At 39.1% G+C, this 16,495-nt stretch overlaps 1 protein-coding gene across 1 annotated transcript in view; it reads left to right on the top strand.

The window, feature by feature from the left end:
* LOC131960517 (pleckstrin homology domain-containing family A member 5-like) overlaps nucleotides 1–16,495 on the top strand; it is a 241,091-nt gene that overhangs the window by 194,258 nt on the left and 30,338 nt on the right. Inside the window, exons 12-14 of the mRNA XM_059325753.1 lie at nucleotides 6,818–7,104; nucleotides 8,542–8,780; nucleotides 13,830–13,913. Of these exons, the coding sequence (XP_059181736.1) occupies nucleotides 6,818–7,104; nucleotides 8,542–8,780; nucleotides 13,830–13,913 (610 nt within the window). The remainder of the gene's footprint in view (nucleotides 1–6,817; nucleotides 7,105–8,541; nucleotides 8,781–13,829; nucleotides 13,914–16,495) is intronic.

Genomic DNA, 16,495 nt, shown 5'->3' with positions numbered 1-16,495 from the left:
CAAGAACTCTATCTGTTTTAATACTATGTTTTATGTCACACGCAAATACACAAAACACAAACTGAGAAAACATTTTCATTTATTTGACAACACAAGCGCACCATTTAGAAAATGCGCTGCAAAGACCACAACACAACACAACAACACAACACAACAAGAAAAAGCACTGCAAATGTTTCCAGAGGACACCTAAAAGTGTTGCACACATCTGGACCCACTTGTGATATTATCACGTTATTGCAAGTTAATGATATTTTCGTTTGCATTTTGCATTGCATTTCTGTGTTGTGGTCTATTTGCAGCACATTTTCTTATTGTGTTGGGGTCTTTTCAGCACATTTTCTAAATGCTGCACTTTTGTTGTCAAATTGATGAAGATGTTTTCTCAATTTGCTTGTCTTCTGTGTATTTGCATGTGTTTTCTTATGTCTCTCAGGGCCACCAAAGTGTCTTGTCTGTCAGCAATAATATTAAAAGCTTGTGAATATTTTTTCCAGTGCCCAGTTAGATCAGTAATGGAAACAAATGTAATTCATGTCTGAGACTGATAAGTCATTTTAAAAATCCATCAGAATTTTTCATCAGACTAAATGCTTATAATTTCTTGTGGTGATAACTGGGGGTTAAGATTTGGGGATTTTAATGTCTCTGATACAGGTAATGTAGCAGTGATCACTGACACCAAGGGCAAAAAGAAGATGATGAGAATGATAGCAATACTTGTTGAGTTTAGATGATTTTTGTTGGTCAATAAGCTGGGAAAGAGTTCCAGGCACTGTTATTAATTTATTTTATTTGATAGGGTCAATGCAGTTAGCATAGATACAGGGCATGCATCCGATGTGCTGCATATAGAGATATAGCTTCAGCTAATTTTCAACTCCTGTCCCTAGTTGGGCTTTTACAATTACATACAAAATCACAATACTATAAAAATCCAATATACAATTACCCCATCTACAAAATAGAATAAAATTGCAAACAATTACAATATACATTTACCCTGAGAATAAAAAGTAAACCCTATATAAATATAGCTTAGAGTTTAAAATCATCATAAATCTATACAACAATAAGGAGAAAAGAAAGAAATGAGAGAAAAGGAAGAAAAAAAAAACAATCTTACATACCAATCCAAGGTAACTACTCAAACAAATATATACAATAATAATACAAAGGATAGAAAGAAAAACATTACAACCCAATCTAAAATAACTACTTAAACTATAACACTTTAAGAATGGGTACAGCTCTGGTTTGCTTTAAGCCAACACTTTGTGTTTTTTGTGAATGTTTCAAGATTAGTCATTGATTTATTTCAGTTGGTAATGTATTCCAGATTTTACAACCTTTAATTGAGAGAGCTGACTGTCCAAAAGTGGCTCTATGGTGTTGAATTCTGCAGTTTCCCTTTACTGTGTTTCTTGTTACTCTGTTACTGTCCTGTCTTTGAATATATCTGTGAAGAGGTTCAGGTGCAAGGTTCTGTAAGAGATGTCAGAGAGGAAATCCAGGTAACTGCTGCATTAATGAGTAGCTTATATTTTACTGCTATAGATGTTTCAGGTTGTGGTCATTTTGCATCATCATGCATCATATTCTATAAGATGATAATGTGTTTGTAGTGTGGGTGTCCTGTGAGAACCACCTGTCTCTAAAAAGTCAGAAAAACAGCCCTTTTTTCAGCTTTGTGACAATGACTTTTCCAGCTGATCTAGGAGGGGTTTTACAGAGTTTGTTTAGCATAAAAAATAGGAGGATTTTCTCAACACATAAAGGAACACTTCCCATCCTTCAGTTTATCACAAACGTTAAAAATCAACACATCTGGAGGTACATGTTTTTCACTGAATGGGAAGAGGAGCAAATTGTAAAAAATACTAAAGCTGTCAGTTAATGTCGAGAAGTACAGTATTTACCTCTGAGATGTCGTGGAGTAGTATAAAGTATAAATGTAGACTTAAATGTTGAAAAAAGAAAATACTCAAATTTGGACTCGAGAATGGTAGAGTAAATGTAATTGGTTATGTTTCACCAATGTTTTAAGGAGTATTTACCTATTAAGAATATCTAAAGAGTGTTATCTTTATGTGCCAGAGCCAGCATATGGCCTCATCCATGGAAAACAGCACCAGAAAAATAGCAACAAGAACAATTCCCCCAGACTAGAGCCCTGCAGCAGGCAACACACAAGTGCATCTACATGCTGATGGTGGAATGTAGAACCGAGAGATGACTGCTCTGCAAATCTTGCAACCACCATCTGATCAGCTCATCGGGTAGAACAGGTGACTAGCTCTTATTCTATTTGCGAAAGCTGTTGTGGCATCGTACTTTGAGGTATGATGCAACAACAGCTTAGCTGGGAAAAGAGTGTAAACTAATCTTGGCGTGCTGGACCGTCTCTATTGTATGCAGAGGTGTCAAAAGTATTCACATTCATTACTCAAGTAGAAGTAGATACTAGGGTTTAAAAAGACTTCTGTAAAAGTTCAACTCAAGTTTTTTACTCAAGGAAAAGTGTAAATATACTGGTTTCAAAACTATTTAGTGATGGAAGGGGGGAAAATGCCATTAAGGGCAAAAGCTTAGGCCCCGGGGGGGCACAGGGGCCTATAGTGCACTACCCCACCCCCCCCCCCCAAAAAAAACAACATAATTACTACTATAACTATTATGTTATATTAAAATGTTAATGTTGAAACATTTGGGATGCACCTGTTTCAACTCCATTTATGTCAATTGAAAATGAACATATTTAAGTACAATGAAAAAACATTAAAGAAGCATATATGTGTGCTACTTGAGCATTAACATGGAGCAGGAGATATGATGACTTTGTAATGGTGCAAAAAGTCAGACTTCAGAGGCATGTTATCACTAGCCTTTATTGAAATGTCAATGTACATCCAAGCTTAGCTGCAGGAATCTGTGAGGGCAACAGAGTATGTCATGGTGAGATTGTGTCCGTGGGGGCGGGGGCTTGTGTTGGAAATTTACAAAATTTACCTGGATACACAATGGTATTTTCTAATTGGATCATGTGTAGCGGTATGTTATTTTTGGATTGGCTGATAGCTAGTTGATCTTATTGACCGGGGCATGTCAAGCTCCCGTTGAGTTATATGATGCTCATAGCATAGGGGTGGGACAGCAACCCCCTGCCTTTGGCCCCTGTTCCATGGTGCCCCATGTTTAAATGAGCTACACAATCCATTGTATGTTGTGAAGTTGACAAGAATTGAGCATTTACTTAAATAGGTCGAATGTCTTGTATTCTAAATATTCCAGAATACACATGAAATCAGATGAGTGACAGAATTGGTGACTCTTGGTATTGTTAGAGCATAAAGCTTTTACAGCTTCTACCTCTCTACCCGGGTTCTTTTTCCTAAACCTGGTTTTACAAAACACTGAATAACTTCAACCATTTATTGAAAGAATCATAGCCAAATGCAATGCTCAGCCCTGGACTCTGCCAAGTGACCCCGATGGCACCACAGGACAGAGTGATTACAAAAAACCTTCATGTTACACACAGCTTCTTGGATTTTGGCGAAATCCCGTACAATGGGTGAGCTCTTTAACGCAATTGGTCAATTTGTAAATGATATACATTGGTTACCACCCCTTAACCAAGCATCTGGAGATTGAACATCTCACTGATCTTTCAAACTTTATGTGTGTGTGCTGTTGTTTGCTGAAGCTTCACATCCTATCCTCTGCTCCCCCATGCATACCTTTCCCTGAACTCTGACCTCTCCTAACCGTAAATGACCCAGTCCTGTCAGTGAATGACCCCGGTCAGAATTTTAAGTCTCAGGCAACCTGAGTATATACCCCCGTTCCCACAGTATTGTTCCTTTGTTCTACCTTAGCAACTGCTTGCCTGTGACAAATGAACCGGAGAGATAATGTTAGAAACATTACCTTTCTTTGCAAAACAGCAAATATGATCCAATAGTATGTTTGACTAAAAGACTGGCTCGCTATCCAGAGATCTCATTGTCCCCACATCAAAAAATGTGCATTGTCATTCTGATTGCATTTAGATAAACTGTATGGATGCACTGAAATATACAGACAGAGATAACTTTAAGATTAAAATTCCCTTGTTAGTCTTATTAGAACTCTAACCTCTGTATTTAACACCAGTGAACCACTACATGCTAGGACCAGTGCATTGCTCAAAGGCATCTCAGCCCTTGACCATGGCACATGCATAAAACCAAAAGGAAAAAAACAATAGTGCACATTCACTATAACAATATGCCCCACTGATATGCTTGTGTGAACCCCAAAGCCGACAGCCAAATCTGGCACTGGTGGACGGAGTTTGACCCAGCTGTCCACGTTGCTGTAAATTGACCTACAAAAACAACTCTTAGTATTCATTTGAAAAACAGAAAGTTAACTTCTTTGGTCATTCACGACTGGGTTACATGAACACAATGTCAGGCAGAATGTTTAAAGTGAAACAAATGGATGCAGAGCAGAGCTTTTTTGTCTCGCTGCTCAAAGCAAAGGTTAAATGAGAAGAATAGACACTGATGCTCTCATGATCCAGGTGACGTAGGGCAATAGACAGTGACAACCACCATAATGTGTGTTCCTATGGACTCATAAGGTCAAAGCCACAGTCTGAGAGAAGCAAGGGTCTATTTTATGATTAGCTGCTAATGATAACGAGCTCCTCATTACTTCATGTTCTCAGGTTAAAGCAAAAGTGAAAGTGAAGCAGAGTTCTGCTAACAAAAGCAGTTTGATAATTAAACCCAGTCAAGCGCACCATACATGTCAGGGCACACACATGCAGATAATTAAGCAGGTTCCTATTCACTACACCCTGATTAAATGCAGTGATTCACTGGCTGCTTGATATTACAGAGTGCACATGTTTATGTAGAATGTGTGGATGCTGCTGGTCCTTGTTTTTATTCTTATCTGTGTTAGGTAAGTGTCAGTACTGTTAGTAACGACATTAAAATGTATGAATGCGTGTAATCAAACCAATGAGTTTTATATCAGCTGTTATGCTTGTTATCTTGATTGGTACACTAAAAGTCTGTCTTAGCATTAAACACAGCAGACTTGTTTTATCTGAGACTGGTCTCCTGCTGCAGCAGAGGAAGGTCTGGCCATTGGAATATTCATTAGCCACTGACTCAGTTAAATTAATTAAAGGAAAAAACTGTAATTTGCTGATCTGCATCAGTACTTTCTTGTGACCTGCCTAACAGGAATGTGGTCTGGATTCTATGGTTCTTTACACTGAATCACTTACAATTTCCTTAACGTCAACTGCAATTGAAACAATTTAACACTGCCTATATACCGAGGGCTACCCATGAGATCTTGCAAAATTCTTTCTGTTGAGTTACTTTAGTGAAGTTATTTTACCACTTGTCCTCTGTGGATGGCCCCACACTGTGCTCAACTTCAAATTAAGCAGAAGGGTTTAAGGATCGGTCTATGTTAATACAATAGTCATATAGTCGTATATTAAAGGTGCATTGATAGAGCTTTTCATACTGGCCATGAAGAGATACATTTTGTTGTATGACTCTACTGCTTAGTAGTCTAAGTTAACTAAATGAATTTTTAATCTTGCGCACGATACATCCAAATACCCTGAGGCTACCAAGCCTCTATACTTCCCTGGATGAGTGCAGACTTACTTATCCAGGGAGTGGGTGTGGTTGACTCACCGCCTGGCTGGTGTTCTGGGTCTCTGCGACCAGTTCTCTTTTCTTAGGTGACTCTGCTGATTAGTGTCTGTGAGTTCAGACTGATTCTGTGTCAGATTCGGGGTTACAACTCTGCATAAGCTGTAGAGTTAAGCCTACTCAAAAAAATCAAGTATCAAAAAGAAAAGTAACCACTGGGCAGACACAAGCCCCTTTCATAGTGCTGTTTCATGCCGTTACGGTTCTGTAACGTCTCGCCTCCACTATGAACGCGCCCGAAGCAGGAGGCCGGGATCAAATAATTCCACCAATTTTCCGCCTCCAGAGGTAGTCATGCAGAGGCTGAAAATTGGTGGGACTGTTGGAAGTGGGACCACTGTGAACGGGTCATCGGGGCGAAGCAGTCTATTTGACATTGTGCGTTACGTCTAACACACGTCGCCCACCTGGTCCGACAGTCATTGAATCAAAAAAAAATACTATTCTTACTGTAAACAAACCAGCATACTAACTGTGCACGTGTTGTCCGCCACTGATCGTAAACAAACCGGCTTTGCAAACTGCGCACAGTGTCCGGTGCTTGTTGTAAAGGAACGCTAATCACTAAGTGAACACATGCTCTGTAGCCATACAAGTACATACATACTGTATGGCTACAGAGCTAACTGTGAAGCCTATTAGCACAATGCGACTGCACAGCACTGCTGCTGCTCTGTCACACATCACTATCGTCTCCTCCCACACTGTAACCCACGGCCTTTCATGGCTTATTGATTAAATCAACTAAACAAACTACTACAGTGATGCAAACCACCACACCCTCTGGATGAAGTGGAATACAGCTCAGCCTTTTTGCCCTCTTGGCCACACATTCTGTGTCAGACTGAGACCTATCACATTGTGCTTGTGGTGGTACCTGCACTAGTAACTGAGTTTTCAGCTGATTGCCAAACCACATCAAAAAACTCTGAGTCCTCACTCATTCATGAATTCACAATACAAAAAATGCCATTTAAAGCTGCCTAAATTGCCTTTTTTCTTCCTTCCCCAAGAGTGAACATAAGATCCAGGTACAGATCAAAACCAGTTTGTCCTTCCATACTCATGAGTTTATTTGTTTTCTTTCCCAGTATTATGTCCTACCAGACCCTACCCAGGAACATGCCCAGCCACCGTGCTCAGATTGTGCCCCGTTACCCAGAGGGCTATCGCACGCTTCCCCGCAACAGCATGATGAGGCCTGACAGCATCTGCAGCGTGGCGGGCTCTGTGTATGACCGGGCCCTCCGTCCCGCCTCCACCACCACAGTCACCACAGCGGAGAAGAGGAGGTCGATGAGGGACGACACCATGTGGCAGCTGTATGAGTGGCAGCAGAGGCAGGCCTTTTCCAGGCAAAGTCTGGCTCAGCCAACAGGTACAGTTACCACATTCTGTCCTACAGTTACAGCAATAAAATGGAAATTTGGCATTTCCAAATTTTCTTTACTAGCATAAAGGAGCCTGCTCATCCTATATAACATTTTAAATATCCTTGTAACTTCCTACCTCTTACTTCCTATCCCCCTACTTGCTATCCCCCTACTTGCTATCCCCCTAGTTCCTACCCCCTTACTTCCTATCCCCCTAGTTCCTGAGCCTTACTCAGAGCACACCCATCTTGGAATGCAACCTTCATTTTAATCTCTAATACACACCTGCAAAGTTAAATTGCTACATTTTCACATAAATAGAGAATAACAGTCAGAGCTGTTAAATCAAAGTTGTACACTTGTTAAATTTTCTAAATTAGATTCCTTTTACCGTGCATTCAGGTCTGTTTAGACTGAGGCACCGTTGCTGCTACTTGTCAGGAATGGTTTGTTTTCTTGCATATGTAAAAAAAAAAAAAAAAGGATGTCTACAATATCTTTTATTTGATCTCAGTCAGTGGGTTTACAATAATAGGATGATGTTTATCATATGTTTGATGTTGATGGCTTGCATTTTCAGATTCACAAATCTTGTGTCTTCGCATCAGAGGCTATAAACAGAAAAATATATTTTCTTAATATTGAGTTGAAGCTCCTGTTAATGTTTCTGATATTGAGATTGTTCATTATGTGTTGATTCTGCAGGATGAGTGCCCCTATCATTACTTGTATTCATGTGTTGCAATAAGGCCAACCATAAACTGTTATTAGGCATGCATGCAGGTGCCCCATAATAATAGAATATCTTATGCCAGAATTTTATAAAAATCATGAATCAGTGTTGGGGCAGGTTTTTTGCTGTGTGTGTCTGCTGCTATAACTACTATTGATTGTCATCAAGCTGGATCGTAGTTGGGTCCACACTGTTGCTGCGCCTGCTGCGTCCCTGCTAGACACCCATTACTATTACCTCATCTGTATTCATCAAATGTCTTATTACCATTGCTGCTGCTACAGACAATTCTGCTGTTATTTTATATTCACTGCTACTATTACTATTACCATTAGTCATATTCTTTCTATTATCACTGCTACTATTACTGATTCTATTTACCATCACCAAAACCACCATCATTAGTCACAGACTTCATTATAGGGTTAGTACTATTTTTATTGTTGTTGTTTATCTTGTTCTTCTCTGTCAATCTCTCCTCCTCTATCCTCCCTGCCACTTCTCTCACACTCTTATTACTCTATTCTACTATGTTGATCTGTTCTGTACAAACAACAATCTATTGCCTGTCCGTCCATCCTGGGAGGGGGTTCCCTCCTCTGTTGCTCCTTCTGAGGTTTCTTTTTTTTTTTTTTGATCATGCTGTAGACAAGTAAAGCTTCTTACTCCCCTGTTACTTTCTTTTCTCCTCCGCATATTGTGCTTCCAGCTGTGGGTCATTATGGCACCCTGCCCAGTACCAAGACCATGGGTAATATCTCTGAACATGCTGTGGCGCACTCCATCCCCACCTCACCGTCTCATGGCTCCCTGGCTCTCTACAGCACCTTCTCCCCTCCTCGCCAGCAGGTCACTCACAATCCCAGCAGCTCCCACTCCGAGGTGTCCTCACCTGTCTTCAGGGCGGACATGACATTGGACCACCGGCACAGGACACAAGTCACTAAGGTAGAGGGCATGGCACTGGAGTTTGACTCAAATGATAATAATTTTTTATATTGTGGGTATAATACAAAAATTGCAGTACAATGGGCTTAGTAATGAAACATACGTGTAAAAGGGCTGATGCCAAAGGTAGGACCATTACAAAATAGGTAGAAATTATTTCTTAAAAGGTGAATTTTACAAATATAACATAAACAGTAAATTTAAAAAAAAAAACTATTCATAATGTAAAATATAGATTCCTTGGTAAGCCGTAGTCCTGCACCAAGTAACAGTTCATGTAAGAGAGTCAGCAATATGCGGTGATCTGATCAGGCAGCAACCTCCGGGTCTGAGCAGGGAGGCAAACCAGGAAGTGCCTTAAGGTGCATTCTACCAAAAATTCCAGTAGGGGGCGCTGACGGCGGCTGCAAAAGCATTTGTGTCCATTCATTTCAATACAAAATGAGAGAACTTCTCACTTGATCTATCACCTCCGAATTTTTTTTTAGGACAACACTATGGTCTCAATTGCTAGTAAAAAATTGTCAAGACAATTTGATGTTAATAGTGTAAATAATGGCCCCATTTTGAAGAAAATAGAAGATAAAGAATTGTATGATTTGGGGCGTGGCTACCTTTGATTGACAGGTGGCTAACAAGGCGAGCCACCATCAGGAGACAAGAAAAGCAATGCGTATCCACGGCAACTTGTCAATAAAGTTAAAAAAGAAAAAAGTATGTTTACCGGTCCGGTCTCATAAATTTGACCCTTTCACACTGTAATTTTATTTTATGACAGTTTATTTGAACATATTGTAAAGTAAAATGTCTTCTTCAGTTTGAGCATCGATATCTTTGTACTGTATTCCATTGAATGAAGGCTGAGGATTTGCATTATAGCATTTTTGTTTTTATTACATTTTTTGGAATCGTTGTTGTAGAGAAAACACAACTAAATATATAAACGTGCTGCAAGTACCACACGTGCATATGAAAACTGTTTCTACCGGACAATAAAAATAACATAAAAAAACTGAATTTAAGCTAGCCTATTTGAAAACAGACTACCTTTGTTAGCTGGCTATGACATAAATCAATACTTGTTGGACACATTTTGTCGAATTCAATAACTTAACTAGCAAAAAACCATGGCAATAAGAACAAGTCCCAATCATGTGCATCATTTTATAACTGGAAACCGTTTTAATTGTTGAGTGTGTTTCCTGTATTTACAGGGTTTTCTCTAAATGCCCACTTGTCGATTTTCTACAATAAAAGCCTCAATGTGATATTCCAATGGAGGCTTTCAATATGAAACAACAGCAACATGAAGTGATCCCTTGTGGTTTATATGTGGTTATTGTCTGTGGAAGAGCATTTATTTCTGTTTGTTAGGAATCAACAAATTGCCTTGCAGCTAAAAATGTGGAACCTCACAAAGATTGATGGGTTAGTGATCACAATTTGTGTTTGAGGGTAACACAAGAGATGAAGTGTCACTAGAAATGACATCAAAGAGCTTAAATGCAGATATAAAAAAACCCCAGAAAATTGCTTTGTCTGTTTTGTCATTTCTCTTGCCAGAGGAGGAAAATTAGTCAAATTCAGCTCTCTCCTATAGAAACACTTACTAATGTGCCTGGCATTCCACACCCCATCAAGGAGGTCCTTGTCAGATATGGAACACTCCTTGAGTCCACAGATGTTTCTTTTTGATTTGAGTCAGGCAGGATACGGAGTTGAGTTTGCAATCAGTGGATGAGTCACACTTCAGTGGATGAGTCCGATCTGTCACAAGTCTAAAGCCCAAATCCAATCCCCAACCCAGGCTGTGAGCCACAGTGACACCTCAGATAAAGTTTGTAGTGTTTGACTGAGTCACACTAGACAGCTCGCTGTAATACACCAACACGTTCTCTGTATTCACAGGCACGGACTTAAGTTGAATAATCTAATGTAACCTGTAAAAGCAAGCTTTTTCTCTGTGAAATACATGCTTGCTCTATAGAATGATTTTTTGTCAAATAGACGGATCAGGGGATGTAGTAAGAATATACATCTTTGTATGACTAATGGTAATGGGTACTGAGACCCGGTTTTAAATGGGCCACATGGACCATTTCAGTTCTTGTCTTTATAACAATCCAAAAGCTTCCATTTTACTTCAGGTCAAAAAGAATCATGACACAATTATAATATAGTATGATAATGTCATGACAGCCAATGTCAAACATCTCTTATGGCAGTTTTGTGTAATGATCATGCATAAAGCTAAATAGTTTCTTTAAGATGGATGATTAGGCCTTCTATGATATGTTTATGAAGGCTTGTTTATGTCAAGTAACCCTACGGTGCTGAGAGGTCACAGCGCTGCAACTTAAGCAAAGCACATGCAAATACACAAAACACAAGCAAATTGAGAAAACACACTTCATCAATTTGACAACACAAATGCAGCATTTAGAAAACGAAATGCAAAGACCACAACACAACAAATTAAGAAAACGTGCTGCAAATAGACCAGAACACAACAGAAGTGTTTCTAGAGGACACTTAAAAGTGATGCATACGCCTGGACACACGTGATATTGTCACGTTATTTCAAGATAATGATATTTTTGTTATAACGTCATATGTAGTGTTAGCCCGCTAGCCTGTGTCAATCACATTGCAGTTAAACATATCAAATACATTTATGATATAAGTTTTAGTTGGTCTCTCTCAACGGCACCAAGTTGGTCTTGGTCTTGCTAGCCCACTAACGCTAGCATGCTATCGATCGACTGCTAACGTTAGCACGCTAGCGCTAGCCCGCATGTGCATCACTTTTAAGTGTCCTCTGGAAATACTTCTGTTGTGTTGTGATCTTTGCAGCGTGTTTTTTTAAATGTATTATGTACTATTTGCTTGTGTTTTGTGTATCTGCATGTATCTGCACACCAAATCACTGACACACCATGAGTTTTGTGGAGGACTGGGGCAGTTTTTAAGTAAATCTATTTTTTCTACTGGAAGAGATTTTAATGTTGTGTCTCTTTTACTTGAACAATGTTCTGCTATATTCCTTTTTGGCCACTGTATAGCAGCAGAATTTAATTACATTGACATTAATCGAGTTCAATCATTGTTCTGTGTTTGCTAACAAAGAAAGCAGCTGCTGGCAAATAGATAGCACACTGGAGCTGTGGCGGACTGTGTCCTATTGTTACCTTCTCATTTAACAATGTTCCTCTTTTCATACAGTCTTTTGTGCATTTGCTAATAACTAAAAATCATGTATACTTGTCATCACTATCATGCATGCCATTCATTTTTAGTTTAGCTTTTTCTAGAGATGGGTGAATGATCCCAAAACTCCAATGCTTGTAATAGTGCAGCTGTTTCAATACATTATGTCAGAGCATGTGTCAAATGAGAAATACCTTGTGGCTGAGGAAATCAAAGGTTTCAAACGTCACCGGTGCTTCAGAGAGCGTTTCAAATAATAGAGAAACTATAGACCAATTATTTGAATACAAACACTGACAATGCGTGCGCATGCCAGTTGCAGAGAAAGAACAGACCGGAAATAAGAACACTGTACTCACGAAGAAAAGTAGTTACCAAAATAAACTACTTTCTCATAGGACTTTATTTTACTGTTTTACTAATGTAAATGTATAAAATAAAAACTTTATGTATATGTATGAAAAAAGAAGACTTTTATGGGTACCTTTTTCAGTTCAGGCAGCCCACCACACAACACGACATGTTCAAGACAGATTACAACTCTTCCTGTGATTAACTTTTGATTCCTTCTGTAACGGACATTCGTGCACAGTTTTGTGTGACACTATAGTGATGTGTTCTATTGAAATGTTATTATATTATCAATAGTTGAATGATATCCAGCAGTGTTGTAGTCAAGACCACCTAAACTGAGACCAAGTCAATACCAAGACCACAGTGTATCGAGACCAAGACAAAACCAAGACTTGGGTTGAGACCGAGACAAGACCAAGACCGAGTCAGGGCGAGACCGAGTCAAGACCAAGACCAGTCCCAGCCATCTCTGTTAGCGTTGCTTTGCAGAATTTCCAATTTGCGCTGTGTTTTCTTTTTTTTGTAGTTGTGTGTTACGTCCCAAATTGAGTTTCGGGAGTAGCCATTGATGTTACATTAAAAAAACAAGTGAAAACCAGGCAAGCTGAGTTAAAGAAAAATATAATTTATTTATAGACGGCGAACACAAAACTACTATCCAACGGACAGCGACAATAACCTAAAATATCTTCCAACTAAAACACCCTGAGGACACAAACCAAAAATACAAGGACCAACTGGATTCTCCTTCCCCAGCGTCCAGGCAGCACTCAAGGGTTTTCACCAGACAGCCAACACTTCCACAACCGGCACAATGACAGCGCGACAATGGCCTACCAGCCTCGTCTGCTTCGGGCTTCAGTCTATTTAACACTTAACCAGCAATCGATCACAGGTGCACCTGGAAACACACAGCAACTGGGAGGAGCAGGAGGCGGGCCCTTAAGGAAGCAAGAAAACAAAAGAAAAACAAACACAACACACCTCCAACCGTAACATTGTGCACAACAAATCTTTGTGGTTCAGGTAACAAAATTTTATTACAGACGAGTTGGCTGTCACTCATATGCACTTTTGTGGGGGGCGTGTGAAAGGAGGCGGGAGTGGTGACAAATGATATCTGAGTCATGTTATTAGTTGTACTCTAAGCAATACGATTTACGCAAAATCACAGCAATGATATTAACAAGTAAATCCAAAAATGCACAGTTGTGGTCCTGACCAGTCTTGAAATAAAATCCAGAGTCCGCTTTGTCCGAGACCGAGACAAGACAGAGTAAAAATGCAGTCGATTCCAAGACAAGACGGAAACCTTCAAAAAGTGGTCTCAAGACCAAGACCAACACTGATATCCCGTTAAAGTGAAACCAAATTAACACATTTGTAATATTAAAGGTGGTTTTTAGGTCATTTGAGTCACCGATGGAGATCACCGACTCTGAAATTCTTCTGTCTAATTCCCTCCATTGTCATCCTTCTCCCCCACAGTACAGCTACCCACCTGACAGACGATCCATTGCAGCCAGCATCCCTCCTCAAACAATCACCCCACAGTCCCTGCAAGGAAAGACAGTGAGTGTTACAAAGCAATTCCTCTTCACCCTCACGCTCCTGACTATGAGATTCAATCCACTGTCCCCCTGATGTCAGTAAACTCTAACAAAGAGTCAATAGAGTTTTGAGAGCATAGAAAACCTTCCACCACTGACATTCAAACACTTGAAACACAACTCATACATCTATCTCAATGATGCTTTGTTCTCAGCAGCCTCTTATTGTTGCTTTTTCCACTTGTCTCAGCTGGGCCAATGTAATTATGGACAATGCTATCTTAATGACGGTGAACACACACACAAAATGCAGCACAAAGAGGGAGATTGTCTTGCTCTTAAAGTGAAACGAACGACAATCAAGAATGTGGACTGATATTTCTGTTTGAGGCCAGCTGTGAATAATGTGATTGCTTGATGGCAGATGAGAGCCTCTGCAGTTTTTTTTTTTTAATTCATCCAGTAATTTTCCAGATGACTATTGCAGTGCGCAGTTTTGTCACAGAAGCTGTGTTCCTTTTTTTTTTTTACTGTGTCACAAGTAATGCTATGATGCGTGTGTGTGTGTGTGTGTGTGTGGGTGAGATGTGTTTGTGTGCACCAGTCCAAGTATAAATCTATAACTGAAATTACACATTTTGCTCTTTTTTAAACTGAAGATAAAATTGAAACTTTGACAGAGGCCAGTGGGAAGTCATGAGATCGATGAAAGCCTGGAACATTTTATATTGAATTTTCTCACATGCAGGAGCTCGATTTCCGAGTCCAGTTAACCTTTTAGATCTGAAGGATTGTAACATCGGCTGTCTGAGTAATACTTCGTACCAGTTCAGCCAGAAACCTGGCTCATCCAGACTGCAAAGCTTCAGTAAAATACCATTTGGGTACTTGATGTATATGACTGTAGTACAGATGAGAAACTGTTCTTTCATCATTAAAACACTTACAAACCCCAGTTACAAAAAAGCGGGGTCATTTGCTAATTCTTTCTGACATATATTCAATTGAAAACAACAAGACAAATACAGTTTAACCTCATTAACTTCGTTACTTTGTAAATATATGCTTATTTTTGAATTGATGCCAGCAAAAACATTTCAAAGAAGTTGGTACAGGGGCAAATAATGACTGGGTAAGTTCAAACATTTAAAAATCAACCAATTTTTAAATAGGCTAATTGGTGAGAGTATCTCATGATTGGGTATGAAAGTAGTATCCTCGAAAAGCTCAGTTGTTCACAAGCAAGAATGGGCAGAGGTTCACCACTTCATGAAAAACAGTTTAAGAACATTTCTCAAAGCACCTTATTCAGTTTACATGCAGAATGTTCTGCAGACAGTCGCCTGTTTACACATCCAGCAGACACAGAGCAACATTATCATTCAGTTCACTAACAAAGTCCACACCAATATAGATTTAAATAAATGCAGCTTTACTTATAGATGTTTTGGTAACGCTTTATATTAAGGTCCTTGTAATAACCAAGGTGTGCATTATTGTGTGTTTATAAGCTTATATAAGTGTTAATAATGGCATTACAAACACCCATGACCCGCCCATTATGTCTTTGCCATGCCTTTATTAATCTTATTTTGTTTGCTTATTGATATTAAAATATACTTTCTTGCTCATCTATCATAAGTTAACTATAAGTTAACTATGCTTTTTGCAACTACCGGATCTAAAGTGAGAACAATGCCTTATTGCTTGTTAATTAATGGTTATTAAGGACCTTATTATAAAGCGTTACCGATGTTTTTAATGTAAAACATCTATCAAATGACAACATGTCATACGAAATGGTACACTTGCATTTATGAACTCAGATAAAATGATCACAACTTCAGCCTCTTTGAGTAAAATCTCATTTGGTTCAGTCTTAGCGCAGGTAGCTGTTTTTAGTAAAACACACTGATAAAAGAACTTTAAACTACCTGCCTCGCACTAAAGGGCAGAAAGACAAAGTTTGATGATGATGCTGATGCTACTCTGTATCAGTATGTGTGAATAAGGAAGTTTCTGATTGTTAGCCAGTACCACTTCCTCAAGCATTAACATGTCAGTCCAGCGTGTCTGTTCACATGTTGTGGAGTTCTTCTGTCGAAGTGGCCAAGAAAAGTCTCATAATGATTTTTTAAGTTGTAACAACTAATAGCTCAGAGTTCTTTATTTGTTATGAAGACTTCAAATGCAAGCCTCAAATGCCTTTTCTATTATTTCAATCCCAAATCCTCCTCCAAGGCTTTCTTAAATAGAGAAGAAGTTATTTCTTTTTCAACTTGAACTCAAACAACACCTCACATGTGTATGGATGCATAGCCAACAGGCTGTCTAATGGTGCATGCTGAGGAACTAAACTAGATGTAAAAATAATAAATGTAATGCTGGGGGCTGGCATGTCTGCTGTTGCAGTTGAACCAAAGCAACAAAGTCCTGAACATATACAGTAATATACTTCTCTCTCATAAAAAACAAATGGTTTAAATGCATCATATTACAGTTATAGGGTTTCTACAGGACAATTGATAAGCAGTTGCAGTAGTTCCTCTACTCTTAAAGGTCACCAGGGTCAATGCATCATGTTGATTTGATGATTTCAATCAG

Source organism: Centropristis striata, chromosome 22 (genome assembly GCF_030273125.1).
Source record: "Centropristis striata isolate RG_2023a ecotype Rhode Island chromosome 22, C.striata_1.0, whole genome shotgun sequence".
NCBI lineage: Eukaryota > Metazoa > Chordata > Actinopteri > Perciformes > Serranidae > Centropristis > Centropristis striata.
The sequence above is the reverse complement of the archived record's forward strand: the minus strand, read 5'-3'. Positions and strand labels throughout refer to the sequence as shown.